Raw genomic sequence first — 17,945 nt, 5'->3', positions numbered from 1 at the left:
CGTGATGTGTGTATTACGGGAAGCTCCTGATGGCATTCCACTATCCCCTGAGTAGGGGGAGCATATAAAAGGTGAGAGAGGCTCCGCCTTCCTAGAGGTTGCAAAATAGTAGGGGGAGCATATAAAAGGTGAGAGAGGCTCCGCCTTCCTAGATGTTGCAAAATAGTAGGGGGAGCATATAAAAGGTGAGAGAGGCTCCGCCTTCCTAGAGGTTGCGGAAATCGAACGGGACGCGGAGAGAGTGGGGGGGCAGCTAGCGGTGGAGACAAGCGGCTTGGAGTGAACCAAAGGAATTCTGCCTAAGGCGAGCATAGGGACAGCAGAAGTCCGATAATCCTGCTGATGAGGGTGACGGTGGTGCTCTGCTGATGAGGGTGACGGTGGTGCTGCCTGAGGCGACACCAATGGAGACGGATGGTGTCGAGAAGCAGATACCGATGCTACGCAATGTCCTCCCGTTGCTTGACTACGCCACGTTGCATTAATAAGGGTGGGAGTTAACGCAGGCGTTGAATGTAATTGGTCCGAAGGCTGCTGAATATTTACAGCTGAAGGCGGCGGATGCCTCACAGTGGCCAGTGCCATACGCACGCGGATTAATCGTTTCTCATAAGAAGGGTAAAGTGGTGTGGTCGAGACTGTTACAGTCTTTGACTGGGCTTGTAGTGTATGAACTTTTGGCCCTGACCGCAATTGGCGTTTGTACCTTCAGCCGGATAGGTTGCGACTCTAGTTGAAAAGACGTCGTACGCGTATACGGTAGACCGCTCTTCTGCAGAATGGCAGAAGGGGGCCCCACTAAAGAGGTGAGCCAGAAAATCTGTGCAGGGCAGGCATACAGGATAATCGCTCGCCAAGTGACGGGCATGTTGCTAGAAGAGGTTGTAGCCATCCTATAACAGCCACCTACGTGGTAAAACGCACAGGCGAGCGTAGAGCGAGCGTCTAGCAGGCCAAGCCAATTGGACAGCACCTCATCGTGGCTTTACATAAATCCGGTAACTCGTCCCATGCATGAACGCTGAGGGGGACTTAGCTACGCTTATTGGATGCGATTCAATCACATCAGCAATCAAGCTCATTATGAATCAAACGCAGGGGCAGATTAGTTGGCTTCCTCGTGGGCTGAGGTTCAACTCATTACAGGATTGTGACACCGTAAATTGACCACCCTAGAGGCTGGGGGATTGATTCCCTAGAGCGCTCAATTTGCAGAGTTACAATGCAGTTATCGAATTGCCGGTCAGTTACATCCCCAGCTACCGTCTGGCGTGATCTCCTGTTGAGCCTGAGCATACGCAGTGTCGTGGCAGTGTGACTACAAACTGGGTTACGTCAGTCACGGTTGCATTCTTAAGTATTAGCAGTCTATCCTCCCCCGCACGTGAGAGTTGGACGGACGATAGACTGGCGGTACTCAGATGTAGAGTCCTCGAAGTACGATGAACGCTCAGCCTGTATGTGAAGCATGCGCAATAGGAAAGGCCCGAGCATTGTGAACGTGAGCCTGGGCAACTGTGCCAAGCGGCTGAGACGTTAGTCCTGCACGGCTAGTATTGAGTGGTTAAGGTTTAGGAGTGTGGAGAATGTGGACCTATTTGCTGTGGAGCTATTCAACAATTTCTGCTGGAAGTGATATTGGAAATGATGAGTTGCTGCGGGCCACCATGTTGATCGTCATGCCATTATGGCGAGGCGTAGGTTCCACAGTTGCTTCTGAAGCCAATTGTGATCTATCCTGAACTGCTTGCGTTCGATAACTGGCGAAGACTTTGGGTTCCACGTATATGGAGACTTTGGGTTCCACGTATATGGAGATCCGCCCCAAAGCATACAGAGATGTACAGCTGAAGATTCGCTTGGTGTTCAATATCGCGGTAGGGCGAATCCTCTTTTCATAGATGAAAGCGACGCCAAAAAATACATGCGACATAGGGCATTGCGACCGACTGCATTGCCATTTCTGCTCTCAACAAATGGGAGAAACCCTGCCACCAGATTGTAGCGCAACGTCGCATACACGGAGGGGTATATCGTCTCCAGGGAGCCGCAGATATCAGGGAGTCGCATTGAATGAGCAAGGGACAATGGCAACTGCAAAATACAATGACCATAGTGGCGATTCTAATGCGGGACTCTTATAACCCTTCAAGTTATAGCGGCGTCTCAACGCCAGGCTGTCGTTCTTTTCGCATACTGAGATCAGTGTAAAAAAACAACGAAACACTCAAAAATGACTCTCCACGCATTCGTCAAAAAAAATTAGACAATGAAGTTGCCAGCGCTAGACTACCAGCAAAAATAGCGTGCGTGAGTCTTCGTTTACGAAAGGAACGTTAATGCCTGCCCAGTAGTAAAAAAAATCTTTCCTAAATTTCGAACTAAGGTCTTAGGTCACAGTCTTTTTTGTTCTTGCATAATCCTGCTGATGTGAGTGAAGAGGAATAAACCAAAGGATTCCTCTTCACTCACATCAGCAGGATTATGCAAGAACAAAATTGAAAGGTTCTGCCGAGTTATGCCGAGTTTCCTTGCTGCATTTCAAGAGCAGTTGCCAGCGCGAAGCGAGTACACGATGAAAGCGAGCTATATTGATTTTCTGGTGCCTTGTCATCCTTCAACGAGTCTGCTACCGTCTCTCGTGGGTTGGTATTGTTGAACTGTAAAAGTATCGAAAAAAGACAATACCGTGGCTCTGACTACGACGCGGGTCTTGTTTTAGCGCACTATTCAATAACACGTTTGAAAGAGTGTTGTGAATCTTGGTTAAGGGCACCAAGGTGGTATTAAATACTCAAGAAATGCTCTACAGAGACCTCTAATTTCTCCATATTTTTTGCGGGTACATAACACGTTACTGCAGTTTTTCATAAGCGTCTCCTTGTTGGAATATAGTACTAAACTGCGAAAGGAGTATATCACTGAAAGAAGTGTCTCGCTAAACTGTGGGAACATCTCTTAAGTACAGACTGTTGAAGCTCTATTTGCTTTGCATCCGCAATATCAAAGTAAACGTATATCCAAAAATGCATCATCAAAGCACACATATATATAGAAACAAACCCATCAGCAATGCCAAAGTACTCATACATATACAAATAAATGCATCAGCAATGCCAAAGTACTCGTACCGAATACAAATAAGTGCATCAGCAATGCCAAAGTACTCATACAGAATAAAAATTAATGCATCAGCAATGCCAAAGTACTCATAGAGAATACAAATAAATGCATCAGCAATGCCAAAGTACTCATACATATACAAATAAATGCATCCAAAATGCCAAAATACAGATATAGAGATGTAAATAAATGCATGAGCAATGCCCAAGTACACATAGATCTATAAAGAAATGCATCAACAATGCCCAAGTACACATAGATCTATAAAGAAATGCATCAACAATGCCAAAGTACACATAGATATATGTATAAATGCATCAGCAATGCCAAAGTACACATAGATATATGAGCTAATGCATCAGCAATGCCAAAGTACACATAAATATATGAGTAAATGATTCAGCAATGCCAAATACATAGATATATGGGTAAATCATTCAGCAATGCCAAAGTACACATAAATATATGAATTAATGCATCATCAATTTCAAGGTAGCAGTGGATGCCATCTTTCCCTTTAGAAGCCTCGAGAGGATTGTGCATATGATTTGCGGACACCAAGCGAAGATCAACCTGTATTGTCAAATTTACTTGCTTCATTCCCTTTTAAAACCTCTATATTTGGGGGGATTTTTGGAAATGACGTGGAAAAGCCACGACTGCTTTCATTTTTTGGCTCTACCGAATAATGTATGGAGGCCATAAGAGGAAATATCGCCCGCACCATAGAGAACATCCGCATCTATATAATATACTGTTTCCACCGACGGGAAACGCGGCGAGGCAAAGCACGTAAGCGGCAATCTCAAAGATGGGAACCCATGCCAGAGATTGACTGACGGATAATCTGGTCTTCCTGCTGGAAGGGCTTGAGTGAAACTCTGAAAATTCACTCTGGTTTGGTGGTTCGTGAAGGTACAGGAAATCTTGGCCTCTTCTGTTCTTTTGATTTATCCTTTTCGCACGGCTTGCTTCTTGCTCGAATACAGCCTGCGGCGTAAGCATAAAAACATCGTCCACTTCACGGGGCATGATAGATACCACGGCCAAACGTTAATGCTTTGCAACCACGAGTTTACACTTCTCTGCCACGTCTAATTTGGCTGGTACCCTATTGAAAAGCGAATATTGATCGCCTTGTAAGACCAAATTGCAGCGAGAGAGAAAGAACAAGGAAAGGCGAGAACCACTCATCTCATAAGGAAAACAGAATCTTCAAGCTACCTAGAGATACTGAAGCCCAAGCTCAACCGATTAAAAAGAACACGTAGGAAGGTTACAGTGCCAAAACTATTTTTCTGATCAAATTCAACCCTACAATACAAAAGGTTGTAACAGTGGTACTCCCTCCAAATCGCCATAATTATAATACTCCACTTTCGTTTGCTAGATCACCCTATCATATTCGCTCCAGCCATTATCCTGTAAACAAGCTTTCCTTCCCGTCGCAGCACTGTGCCATTCCAATCTTTGGGTTATCATCCAGAATTCTTGAAACTTTTTGCAGATGAAGACAAGAACGTTTCGGCTGCATGCCAGCCAACAACAGCATATTTTCCCTCCTTGTCGCTTTCCGAAAATAATACTGAGGACCTGCTCGTACAGATATTAGCTGCGCTACTCTAATCCAGAGGAAGCAGATGCCATTTTAGGCCACCTTTCTTTTTTCTGCTTGTTTTAGTACTAATTTAGAGAAATCTGAAAACGCTTCTTGGATGTTTTTTTGGAGTGATGAACAGCGCTTTCAAGGGGCTAGCCTGCAATTGGCCGCAACTGAGACATTCAGCCTACCACGAATATTGATCATATATAATCAAACCGCTAACAGTCTGGAGCAGAGTTTCTTGGGATAGTGTGATGCTTTGGATAGCCTAAACCCGTGTGTATATTATACCCGGTGACTACAGATTCGCAACATCCACTGAAAGGCAATGCTTTGTCTTCAGTTGTTTTGGGTAACCGGGCGTGCGACATCAGAGATGCTGGGTGCCATTTTTTTGTCATTCAGTGATAATCCATTCCCGCTAAACTTCCAACGTAATTCTAGAACGGCACTGGATATATGGTAAGCAAAGTGATTGCCTACTAGTAGAGTGATTGCTTACTTAATATGCAACTTTCTATTGCCTGCCAAATGAGAGCAGAATATATCTGTGCTTTAACAGGATGGCCATTGGGTTTTTGCAGAAATTTGTACCTTCGCTGCATCCGCAACAAAAAATAGGCATTAACCAATAAAAAAAAAAAGTTTTTTAGCGGTTAGAGCTAGCTCGCATTAGTCTCAGCCAGAAACGCGCATTTGAAGCGTCGACGGAGTAATGCAGTTTTTCGGATTCTTGACAACCTACAGTAAAGCATTCAGGAAATCCAGCAGCGACAGCAAACCATTGTATCGCTGTAGTCGTCCAGTTTGTTTGGTTGACCAACATTTCCAGCTGCCACATGCTGGGCAGATATTTTTCTCCTCGCTGGTTGTGCGGGTCATTTAAAAGCCGAATGCCAGACGTTATTACACTACCAGCCTCTTCCTAGACTATAAAATATAGATTAGTTCCTTGTTAAAGGGTCCCAGCGGTATGAGGCTTGCAAGTCGCACGCATAGTACTCGGCTACGTTTGGTGTCACTTACCTTGAATTATCGTTATCTCATTCCTTCTGCTTTTCACTACCAAATCAGCAGCTGGCACATCAAGGAAGCGGTTGAACTCTTTTATAACGTTCTCGTCACCCAAAGACTGAGCCAGGTGCCAGATGGCTGTTGCCGATAGGAGGCAGACAACGGCGAATAATCCGTTCGACCTTGAAACGACGTAAAAGCTGCGGGGGGCAGTTATCGCCCCCCAACCAGTTAGGCAACAGTGAAGTTACTCGACCACCAAATGAAATGCAACCAAGGGGTCCGAAATATGTTTTCGTGCCAGTAGGGAAGGCTTAAACAATCCGTGACCTCAAAAGTTTATTTAAGATGGTCTGAAATAAGGTGAGATTCGCTCCTACTTTCCAGGCTTTCTGTAATCAATTTAACAAGATTTGCACTCGCGTATTGTCTGGAGCAAACATGTTCGCCCTACTAACAGTGTAGACTTCGTATGCCGATATACGGCATGGTCCATGAAGCTCTCGGATTAGTAAGCCCTAAGACAGCCACGTTTCTGATATCGAAGCACTTCGCCAACCACCTTACGCGGATCCCTGCTGCGTCCTTGAACTATATTTGATGACCTCCCATTTGATCTTGTTCTAGGCCTTGCCCTGCTGATCTTGGGCGGCTGCTAGTCCCCTGCTTAAGCCCACCTCAAACTATGGGGGAGGAGACTGTAGATACAGGCGCGCCGACGCCGTTTCAGATATACAAGGATAGCAGCTGCATGCCCCCATTCTTCTTTTAACTGCGCTAGAATTATTGCATTTAGTAGACACAGGCCTTTTACGCTTTGATTTCATGTGGATACATGGGCCTTTTAGCTTCTAATTTCGTGCCAGCTACATTAAGCCGCCGAAAGCAGGGGAATAACGACACTGCACATGCTAAAAAAAAAGTCGCATCATATTCGGGGACCCTGCAGCTGAGCAGAGCATTCAATCCCACAGGCCCTAGATAACCCAGAACCGCACGCATATCCGTATGCATCCGTCTGCATAAGGGGAAGAACGATACGTCTGTGCCGGCTCCTCCGATGCACATACTACAGACACAGGCCAACCCAAAACCAACAGCAGGAAAGCGCGACTGAGCTGTCCCTTCACATGAATGTGGCATAGTCATGGGGTAGGCATCCGGTTTCCCCAGCTTGTGGGGCTCCGGGCATCGGGGAGCTAGAACAGATGTCTCGCCCTTTCCGTCTGCGTGCTGGAAATGGGAGAGGGCGAGACATCTGTGCCATTTCCTGCAGGCAGACGGATACATATGTGTATCAGTGCAATAAACGAGCACCATCACTGGCTGGTGGACAAAAGCCTGTCTCGCCAGTCTTGTGTGTGCGCGGCCAGCTAATAAGTGTTCCCCTGCCACTGTACGTGTGCAGTACACCAACCAGTCAAACTAGGGCACCACCGCAGGCTGCCTCATCCACTTTTCCTGTCTGAGCCTCCCGTGCAGCAGTTGGATTGACCAAAGGAGGTGTGTCCAACAACTAGCGGTTGCTCTCTTGCCAAGCACCACCGCAGCCGGCGTCATCCACTTTTCCCGTCTGACCCTCCCGTGCACCAGTTGGATTTGAGTCACGTTCTAGCGGATGAAGACGGCATACCCAAGCCAGCAAAACAAGCCTCTCTCAGAGCCGCATCACTTCCGCAATGCTGCTAACGGAGGGGGGGGCCTTCAGCGGCTCTGCAAGGGCTGCTACCCACTAGGCATACGCACTTCTTCACAATTTCCATTGCAAGTTTGTCCCAACAGGTTGCTGAGCATCTGGCCAATGATACGTATAGCATCGTGGGTATGCAGCTAGCGCATGTTTTGCAATTCAGGTCAACTTGCCATATAGGGACGGCATCTCAAATTCGTATGCACTACGAAGCGCACAGGAGGAGAAAGCGAAGGCGAAGGAACAATCTTTTAAGGTGAACAGCAAATGTTATAGTCAGACAAAACATCAGAAATATCATGCTAAGACGGTGCCTGTGGCACAAATAGATACTTACTGTGTTCAACCAATATGTGCAGCTCCACGGGAAGAGGGTTTTGCAGACCTAAATGCGTATTGCACATCTACTCATCCTCGTCCCCAGCGACATGCGGAGCGGAGCGACACTGCTTGGTTGTGCACATTCGGAGTCTGAGGCGCCCTTCTTACCTGAACCCCGACGTATGCAATCCACTTAGCATGCCGTTATTGTTTTCCCATTGACCTGTGGTAGGCAATCGTCCATTGACCTGTGCTAGGCAATCGTAAGGGAAGTCCTGGAAGAGAATTCAGTGCTCCTCACCGAGGAAACACTCGTGGTTGGCTGTGAGCAGATTGCTGCTCGCAACAAGTTGATCGTGCTGACTGTTTTCCAATATAAGTGTAGCTACATGCCATCGAAATCACTAGGTTTATGGTACCTGAGGTATTTTGTTTTTCTGGCATGCAGCTGGAGTAGGGGGTGGCCCCATATTCCTCATTGTTGTGCTGCAGGGATTGAACGCACTTATTACATAGCAGCTCTGCGCAGGCGCGCTGGGCTGCGGCGGCACTCCCATGAAGGGCTTCTCCAGAAAGCTTTCGCCACATTTTTGTCGCTCTTAGTAGGAAAGTGGGGAGCTAACCCATTTTCACATGAAGCAAGCTAGTGTTCATCACTCAGCAGCAGCGTTGTAAAGAGCCGCCCACGGAATGGAAAGTCAAGGAGTCCCTGTGTGAGAGCTCTCCCACGTAACCTTAACAACGCACCCTTTCCTGCTAACAGATGCTATGAGGAGTTGAACAGAACAGGAAAGCCAATATGCCGTGAAACATCTTTTAGATTGCCTTTACATTCCTGCCAAGGGGCAGGAATGTAAAAGCAATCTCAAAGGTTTCTGCGAGCAAGCGGACTCAGCAGGGGTCATTCGGAAGTCTTCTATTGCTTAAAGGCAAGGTTTGCAGTTTATCTAGATTGACAATTTTTGCTGGCCTGCGCTGGATGTAGCCTTGCGGTTGGATCCTGCGGTTGGGCAGCTGGACTCTTATTATATGGGTCTCTAACACACCAACAGCTTTCCAGGCTGCTTTGTTCTCCGCCATCAGCAGTTACATGTGGGCACGAAACAGGCGGAAGGAGAGCATGGACAAAATCCCGCGAAAGGGATTCAAAGAGTCCTCCTTGAGCAATTCAGGTGCTTGGAACCCCCAGCTTAATGTAACTTGTCCAAGGCAATTCCACTTTCCTGGTTCGAAGGATCTTCCAATGGCGGCTGTCTGCTTGGCCATTCTTCGGCCAGCCCGATTCAGCTCAATGCCATGGGTGAGGCAAACTATGTGTGCCATCGGTTTTTGGTCTCGGGTGATTTCCTGCACAAGCATATGTGTTTCAACTGCTGGCAGGATATTAGCGAGAGGGTAACCCCTCGCGATAGCCTTCTTTAGAAACACTAAGCTGAGCGTTTGAATGGTAAGCAGCGGAGCGTGAGCAGCATTGGGAAAGATCCTTCGCATGTTCATCCATTGAAAGTGTGTTACGACTTTTGCATGCTTTAGTGGTGTATGGGCTCTAAATACGCAACCTCCCGGCTCCGTGACATTGTACCCTCTATGTAACCCCAGCTCGCTACCACCAATTTTACCACGAACAAGCACATCGTAGCTCTTCAGCTACCGGGGAACCTGGGGTCACCCGCGAAGTTTTCACTCAAAGTAACCTGTTATGAGTGGAAGTAGCCCAGACAACCTCACGTGTAGATAAAAAGGTTCGCAAGCATTTGAAAGAACAGGCTTCCTAATGCATCATATTGCATTCGACGGGACCAGACGCAAGCGTTATATGTTCAACTTGGCCTGCTCATTGATAGCCACTACTTTTCCCACCCGCGTTGGCAGACGTAAGACCGCAACCAAGATGTAATTTTACACGTGGCAGCGCAGCCAATTGAATCCCTATGGGACGTAAAAAGAGTTGAGAGTTCTGTAGCAGAACAGCATTGTGAATGTGGGTTTAAGTTTATGCTACTTATTCAGCGGTGAGGATGCAGCACTGCGGATCGTCTCAGAATGCTGCATTCTCACCAGTGAATAAGTAGCATATTGGGTGGTCGATACACTGGACGTGACATTCGTGCTGGTACTCTTGGTGTCCAACCAAGGAAACGGAAGCGAAAGGCCGACATATGTAAGGCGTGATGGCACAGCATTCCCTCCTTTTATAATCCGTTAAAGCGTACAAATTCCTGGTTGTCAAGATGCCACAATTCAGGGGATAGTACCAGCCATCTCTTCTCACCTTAGAGTTTTTCAAACTTTTCCGGCAGTGCTGTCGGTCGACAGAGGATTTGCCTGGGTGACGTTAACGCGCTTCAAACTTTTTCGCGAAGCAGTGTCTGGTTTCCTGGGACCTGCTTGCAAATTTCCTGGTTGTACGAGGCATCGGGTTCGTCCCCCCATAACATATGCAGAAGGGAGAATCACACAGATAATTGAGGGGACAGACGCAGCACAGCTGATGAGCAATTCCGAGTATATGGGCAAATAGTCGCCTTGACAGCTTCAGACGAGGATTATTAGCAACGGTATTCGTTGACCCATCAAATCATTAGTCCCTGAGATAAAACATTGTGGAACCGTTCCGCCCTGACTATAACCTTGGTTAATCAAAAAACAGCACAAGAAACAACCAAGGCTACTGGTCGACCATCAATTATGAGTGCTGGCTAGTACACGGGCTGGCCGCCACACCGGTCCATTTCCATCAAGCCTTCTTGAGCCCACTACTGCCCGGAATTTCGTCTATGCCTGAGTGTCAATCTTCATACAATATTCGGGCTAAGCGCAGTTCACTGGTAGCACCACGCCTCGTAGCTAATGAAGCATGTCCAGTACGCTATTTCGTAGTTTCTTTATGTTCCGATCGTATCTCCGCATAGTCCAGCACAGCAAGATTCATCCAATTCTGAACGACAAAAGACCCTCGTCGCGTTGATTGAAGTAGAGCAAGGAGCACAGTAGGATCCTAGAACAATTGCAAACGCGGAAACGTTCAGTTTCACTTCATAGTCCTACCGATCCCGCAGGACAGAATTGTGGGGGGACAAGCATACAATTGCTTAGCTGTACGCTATCATTAAACACACGTCTTTGCAATTGGGTACACGAACATCGACCTAAATAATATAGCTTCCTTTCCCACTAGTAAACATCCGTGGTTACCAATATTGTTCCGGGCGTCGCAACTTTGCATCTAAGTTCCCAAGTTCTGACAGCAACCCTTCGGACTTGGACCTTATGTGGATTTCATGTTTATTGCTGAAATTCATCTACTCGTTGTTGCCTACGGGTATTCTACTCAAGATAAATTTCTTGATTGCTTTCAGGATTGAACAACGGTTTGACGTTGTCATCAATTATTTCTGTACATGGTCCGCAAAAGTTTAGGCGCACCTGCACCGCAAAAAAGCGCTGTCAGAAAATGGCAACAGTGCTTGAAGGACATGTTTCAAACGCTGCAGGCCGATCAATGCCGAAAGCTACCCGGCTTGTGGGTAAAATTTGGGGAACAACCGTCATTTCGTTCAATCTAGATCGGTTTTGAGGAGCGCAAATGACCAAGTTGTACTTCGACTGACTTCAGAGAGAGCAGAAGATCACAGTGGCTGCGATTTGTAACAGGAGGGTGTTATGTTTGGATGCTCAACAAGGCAGGAAGAAAAGTGAACAGCGTTAACAACTCTGCTCTTCGCAGTTCCCCCACAGCGTCGTCGCGAACCAAGCTGACCCTAATGCAACAGGCCCTATGGTTAGCAAGCATACCTTTCCTTCATTAGCCCCCGATAAGTAGCGGGCTGAGTAGCCACTGCGACCATGGCGCTGACAGCTCAAAACGCTCTAGAATGAACAAGATGACGGTTTTTCCCCAAATTTAATCCATGGCAGCTTTTCGTGACTGCACCTGACCCAACAGAGCATACTGGTCATGGAATATCAATATCAAGATTATTGGCTGCGTGTCGTTATTTTGCCAGGCATTTAGATTTGGCAGTTGGAAGGGATCTATGTGCCATTAATCTCATCGTTCTTGTACTGAAGCACAGAGCTATATGTTTGATGCTTGCAAGAGACAAAGAAATTTGGTGCTTTTTCTCCATGTCACTACTGAGGCCCCCGCCAAACTATGAAATGAAACTGTTCGTTTTCGCTTTTACATGAACGTCGCCATTGTTGTTGGCTCACATTGGCATACGTGCTGTAATTCGATCCAAGCGGTAGACGTTGAAAATTTAATAGCTGGGTTTTGGAGTTGGGCGTTGCCGCCTCGAGCAAAAAATGTTGAAAAGAGGGATGCGAGGGAGCTCCAACTCCTACGGCATGCCTGGATGTCGAGCAAACCCTCTTCACGCGTTTGAATAAACCCTCAGTGTTGCTACCGAGCGGGCTAGGCTTGGTGTTCTATTAGCTGATTAGTGTGTCAAGCAACTTAAGATGTGTTAGCACGAGAACGACCTCCTCCTCTTGCTCGCCTCCTGCCATTATTTGCCGTGTGAAAACCCCAAATATGATGGCTTAGACGGATACAGTCAGTGCTAATGCCACGTTGTACAAACGACGCTGTGCGTTCATCGCTGTGCGTTTACTGAGTCCCAACTCGTGTGTAAGCACTCTTTTGTTTTCCTTTGCTATGCACCCCAGGGACCCATATATTAATGCATGCACTGGCACTTTATACCCACGTTTTTCATAGTACGTCTTGAGGCTTTGATACTTTTCTTCTTTTTGGAGACGAGCAGAGCCAAACGAATTCTTCTGATAGTCTTCAAACACGCTTGTGCTTTTCGTCCCTGAGGAAGATATCTGGCCTCAGTAGGATATCCATATCCGCTGGACTGCTATCGATTTGTAGAGTCTGGTCCCGATTCACCGCGCTCCGCTTGATTGCCGTTGTAATCCTTTCTAAGGCCTTGTTATGTCGTTCTTTGATTTTGCTGTCAAGGCTGTGCGGACAATGATTAAGCACATGTGCAAGTGTTTCCGGGTCTGCTGTGCAGTGACGACATCTAGATACCTTGGAGACTTTAATCTTCTTCAGGTATGCTCTCGTGGGAAATTGTGCAGAGCGTGCTCTTAAAGCGAAAACGACCTCCTCCGGCTTCAGTCGGGTTGGTCCCCGCAAAAAAGCATTGCTAGCTGCTGTTTGGTAGGCCACAGATTTTCCTTGGTCTACTTTGTCCTTCCATACATCGCGCTGCCGCCCTGCCATGTGTTACTTGATACTTTTAATGAGGTGTTGCTGGTCTAGACCAGAACCATCTGCTGTCTTTATCGCTGCCGTTACTCCCAGTCTCGATTTGCGTTTTGCTAGCCGATAGACGTCCTGGGAGCTCAGACCAGAGGCTTCTAATATCCACCTTCTTGTTTCTCCTCTTCAGGCAACGAAGATCGTTGCCGTTGAGGTGAGCAAGTATTGCGGCTCGGTCGCTATCTTCACTGTCAGGTGTGCAAACGAAAGCCTTTTTGATGACTTCTAGCACTTGGCCTTCTGCAACTGCCCGAATCATGCTGTCGTTGCTGTTGAGCATCTGGATAGCATGCCCTATCTGCGTTGCTGTTGCGATCGTCTTCAGAGAGGTGCACCCCAGTCCTCCACTATAGGTGGGCTGGTGAAGCATCTCTGTCGTCGTGCTCTTTGAAAGCTTGAACGTCGCCTTTATGGCGGAGCGTATATGACGATCAAATAGGTGCAGGTGCTGCTTGTAGGGGTAACAGTGCCTGAGATGATAATCAAGCCTGGATATCACAAAGGTGCCCACCGCATCCAACTTTTGCCAGGGGAGTAACGCTGACCTGAGGAACTTGAGGATGTCCTTCTTGGCTTTGCTCATGACCAGAAGGACTTGCCCTTGGTGCACTGGAGTCTCCAATGCGTCCTTTAGTCCTAGGTATTTATACGCCTCCCCTAGCTTCACCACTGGCAAGACCTCGTTATGCAGCTTGAGTTGAACAGGATCTAGTTGCTGCCGAGTCCCGTTCAATTTCCAACCCAGTGTTGCCCATTTGGACGGGTTGGCCTCTAAACCTGTCCAATCAAGGAATTTCTTCACCACTTGGTGAAGGCTGCTGATGCCCGCACGGCTGTTGGCAACAGTCTTTAAGTCATCTGCGTACGCCATGCGGGAAACCTTGACTGGAGGCTTCCCATTTGTCGTGCGTAGTTCTAAGCCTTCGTTGCATGCGGCCAACTGCTGCAGGAGCGGCTCAATGGCAAGATTGAAAAGAATGGGGCTGAGAGGGCAACCTTGTTTGACTCCCCTCTTATTCTCTATTCTGGCTGAGCAGCCCTCCTTCGTCAATATGCAGAAGCTCGCTCCTTGATAGAGATCTATGATGATCTCCCGACCGTGCTGCGGAAGTCGTTGAACCTGCAGGACAGTGTGTATGTGCTTGTGAGGAATAGATCCAAAGGCGTTCTTCAAGTCGTAGTAGGTCATGTACAGTGGCCTTTTCCTCCTGCGGGTAGAGTGGAGAATACTCGCAAACATCAGTGATATCCAAGATGAGCCTAGTTAGAATTAACGTTTACTTTCATTAGCCCCCGATACGTAGCGGGCTGAGTAGCCACTGCGACCATGGCGCTGACAGCTCAAAACGTTCTAGAATGAACAAGGTGACGGTTTTTCCCCAAATTTAATCCATGGCAGCTTTTCGTGACTGCACCTGACCCAACAGAGCATACTGGTCATGGAATATCAATATCAAGATTATTGGCTGCGTGTCGTTATTTTGCCAGGCATTTAGATTTGGCAGTTGGAAGGGATCTATGTGCCATTAATCTCATCGTTCTTGTACTGAAGCGCAGAGCTATATGTTTGATGCTTGCAACTTCTCCATGTCACTACTGAGGCCCCCGCCAAACTATGAAATGAAACTGTTCGTTTTCGCTTTTACATAAACGCCGCCACTGTTGTTGGCTCCCATTGTCGTACGTGCTGTAATTCGATCCAAGCGGTAGACGTATTTCGTCTTTTTGAATAAAATGCGTCCAAAAGAATTTTCCTGCAATTCTTTTGGACGCATTTTATTCCAAAGAGTTTTCCTTCAATTCTGTGCAGAAACATAAACGCATTTTATTTATGTTTCTACGCAAAGATCATTTCGGCAGTCTACGGTAAAGCGGTGCTTGACCATGCGCAGACCGCATCCGAAGGTGTGCAAAGTAGCTAGTGCTCACAAGGGCAAGGAAAACGTACTGGAGTTGCTCAATTTCCTGCTTCGGAGCTGTTCCCTATGGTGATGCTTGCAATGAAGTTCGCTAAGCCTGACTATTCTAAAAAGGTGTATTCTCATGCATGGGTAGAATTCCCGGGGTTCCCGCAGACGTTTACTCATGCAATGACTGGTGGAGTGCACGACCTGATATGCGCAGAATAAGCGGAGATAAACCTGGAAAGGTGAGGCGACCGCTCCCTTTTACCACCGAGCATTACTCGTCAGCAGTCGCAATTTACTTATTTGTCAACCGCGAGCTTTGGCAAATTTCTTCGGCTGCTGACAGCCAAAAACCGCCACCAGGAAATTTCACGCATTTGGACGATTATGTTTGACGAAAAGGTGTGCGCACATGCTACATATGAATGTTACAGTGTTTTCCACTGCCATCCACTTCGACACCGGAAATAGCTCTCAGTGCTACAAACTGCTGAGACACGCCCAGGCAGTTACGTGAGCTATGGTAGGGGAATATGCCTACCCATTTACCCATAAGTAAATATATACTCCAAGTGGCTCTAGAAATTATAACTACTACACGGTTTTTCCAAAGACCTTTTAGTGGTGTACGGCAGTCCTAGTAGCACATGCTTTGTGCTGGGATAAGCCTGCGTTGTGGTGTCACAACGTATAATGCATGTGCGACTGGATAAGAGCTGAGTCAACCAAAATTGTTGTGGAAACTTGTACATTTTGAAGGACGTCAGCTTGATAACTGCAATCAGCTGCAAAATGCAGTCAACTGCAAATGAATGTATACCTAAATTTATCGTTCCAACCGAATGGGCGCCGCGAGCAGCTTCGAGGACAGAAGATCCAAGGTATGGATTTCTCAAGCACAGGAAGTCTCTATCTACAGTTACCACTTTCTCTGCTCACAGATATTAACCTGTCTGACTCTGCGGGAGATAAGGCGACCTTACCTGGCATTATTTGCAAGGCACCTCAGCACAACGAATTGTGCAGGACAGTTCTGCATATGCCATCACAGCCAAGTCTACCTTGCTGCAGGCACTAACACTGTAGGTAATTGCTGAGTAGTCTTACTTGCCTAGATTCTGCCTAATTGTTTGAAAGTAGCTTGTGAAAGCCGGCGAAGTTTTCTTCATGTGCCACAGCATTCTAAAGCCTAATTCTTTGTCGATCTGAATTGCACCGGCGGCGGCAGTTGCATTCAAATTGTGCGCATGAGAAGTCCTCCTGTAGTACTTTCTGTTTACTACTTTTTTATTTTAGTAGTTAAATAAACTTGGGCTGCAGCCAGACTCCATTGAATAGAAGCAGTGTTTCGTGTGTAAGCTGCGCACGCCGGTGGATCCTGGGAAAGACTTCTGTGGCCGTAGAAGTGACCCTGTTGCATCAGAGACACGACAGTTTCTGACTACAGCATTTTCAAAGCATCTTGCCGAAATAAATCGAGGACAAAAGGGAATATTGCGAAGTCTAAAGAGAAGTGTGCTTTGCAAGGTGTTTGACGGCTTTCTCCACCTCCACGTCGATCTTGTACCAGAGATTTCCGTTGCAGTCAGTACAGCATTTTACCGCTGCCCTGCTGTTATTGAAATTAATGTTTTCACTTTAATAGTTACAAGCATTCAGAAAACACACGCAGTTAAATATATTGCGCCAACCGCTGCACTCAATACATGCAGCAAGCACAACACAGAACAGGCACGGTGGAAGCGTACCCAAGCTTGCTTGAAGCGCGCTTCGCCAATAAAGTTGGCCTCGTATCCATCGATAATATCGATATATAAGAAGAGGTTATATGTGCAGAGTTGGTTACTGAGTGCAGGTTGAAGGCAGGAGAACTCGAAACAAGCCTAAAATGGCGTCTCTTGAGCCGCTTGCAACGGTTACTCGGTGGATAGGGTTTGTGAGTGGGGTGTTAACAGTTCTTCTCTGGTGCTTCCAGCTCTCCTCCACCTCCCCATCGATATCGATAGGAGACGATCCTCTTGCAGATGTGAACAAATCGAGCTGGCGAATGCAGCTATTCTCCTTCGTCCCTTCCGTGTTCATTGATGTGTGGACTCCGTTTGTCATGGGCGCCATAACGGTCATGTCACACTTCGCCTCCTTCCACTTAGACTTCATGTCTGTTAACTTCGCTCACTACTTCATTTGGTCAATCTTAATGGCTTTGTTCGGCAACATGGGTTACGCAGGGGTCGTGGGGATTGTAGTTGCTTCTATTACCCTTCTGTCTTCCCTTCTAAGTTTGATTTGCGCCTTCCTATATGACGGCACTGCAAGTCTTAAACTGGGAAACTAAAGAATAAACAACCAAATCTACAAACCGCTGCTGCCAGAAACCTTCAAGGAAGGGTAGAACGGTGAATCAAAAGGAGCATCCTTGTCCGAAGCACTAAGCCACTTAGGCTTGCCGCAGCAACGAGTCAACCTACTTCTTGATAATCGATTTCATTCCACGCCGTCTTAAGCAGCACATGCAGCAGCAGCAGATAGCCGATAACACTTCATGCATGTAGACAAGAAACAAGCAGAGAGGAGCCAGCAGCGCCTCCCGGCAATTTTTGCTTGTTATTTATTATTATTAATATTATTTATTACTAAATATAAGCAGACTGTGGGATCTTACAAGAACAACGAAGGGCCCACGATACAGCAATTTGTTCTTTTTTGTCACAATGCAAAAACGAAAAAAAAAACAAAATTACCTTCGACAGAATCCCTCAGGATATTGTCCATTTGGGACTTTTAAAAACCTCCTTTTGTTTTTCTCTCCCTCAGTTTCTCTTGTTTAACTTTCGTTCGCACTGAAACTTAGAAACAAAAAAAACAACGGAGCCGCAGCACCAGCAATACGTGCCGCTCGTGGTGCAGCAATATAGTTAGACGACATGTTCATTATTAATATTATTATTACTGTTATTATTATTTAATAATAATAATAATAATAATAGTAATAATATATATATATTATAT

At 46.7% G+C, this 17,945-nt stretch overlaps 4 protein-coding genes across 4 annotated transcripts; 1 reads left to right on the top strand and 3 right to left on the bottom strand.

Annotated features, from left to right (window-relative positions):
• Nucleotides 1-3,801: 3,801 nt before the first annotated feature.
• On the bottom strand, nt 3,802-4,317 carry EMWEY_00041630 (hypothetical protein; the record flags this gene model as incomplete). The annotated part of the gene is made up of 2 exons (XM_013482688.1): nt 3,802-4,113; nt 4,234-4,317. 2 exons carry the CDS (start codon nt 4,315-4,317, stop codon nt 3,802-3,804), a joined length of 396 nt encoding a protein of 131 aa, XP_013338142.1.
• Nucleotides 4,318-12,546: 8,229 nt separating this feature from the next.
• Nucleotides 12,547-12,990, bottom strand: EMWEY_00041620 (hypothetical protein, conserved; the record flags this gene model as incomplete). The annotated part of the gene is made up of 1 exon (XM_013482687.1): nt 12,547-12,990. The coding sequence occupies one exon, from the start codon at nt 12,988-12,990 to the stop codon at nt 12,547-12,549; it is 444 nt and encodes a 147-aa protein (XP_013338141.1).
• Nucleotides 12,991-13,006: 16 nt separating this feature from the next.
• EMWEY_00041610 (hypothetical protein) lies at nt 13,007-14,269 on the bottom strand (the record flags this gene model as incomplete). The annotated part of the gene is made up of 1 exon (XM_013482686.1): nt 13,007-14,269. One exon carries the CDS (start codon nt 14,267-14,269, stop codon nt 13,007-13,009), a length of 1,263 nt encoding a protein of 420 aa, XP_013338140.1.
• A 2,555-nt stretch (nt 14,270-16,824) lies between these two features.
• Nucleotides 16,825-17,271, top strand: EMWEY_00041600 (hypothetical protein, conserved; the record flags this gene model as incomplete). The annotated part of the gene is made up of 1 exon (XM_013482685.1): nt 16,825-17,271. One exon carries the CDS (start codon nt 16,825-16,827, stop codon nt 17,269-17,271), a length of 447 nt encoding a protein of 148 aa, XP_013338139.1.
• Between the last annotated feature and the right edge of the window lie 674 nt (nt 17,272-17,945).

The sequence above is a fragment of the Eimeria maxima genome, genomic scaffold (assembly GCF_000499605.1).
Source record: "Eimeria maxima Weybridge genomic scaffold, Emw_scaff712, whole genome shotgun sequence".
Classification (NCBI taxonomy): Eukaryota; Apicomplexa; class Conoidasida; order Eucoccidiorida; family Eimeriidae; genus Eimeria; species Eimeria maxima.
Note: the sequence above shows the minus strand (reverse complement) of the source record. Positions and strands in the feature narration are given on the sequence as shown.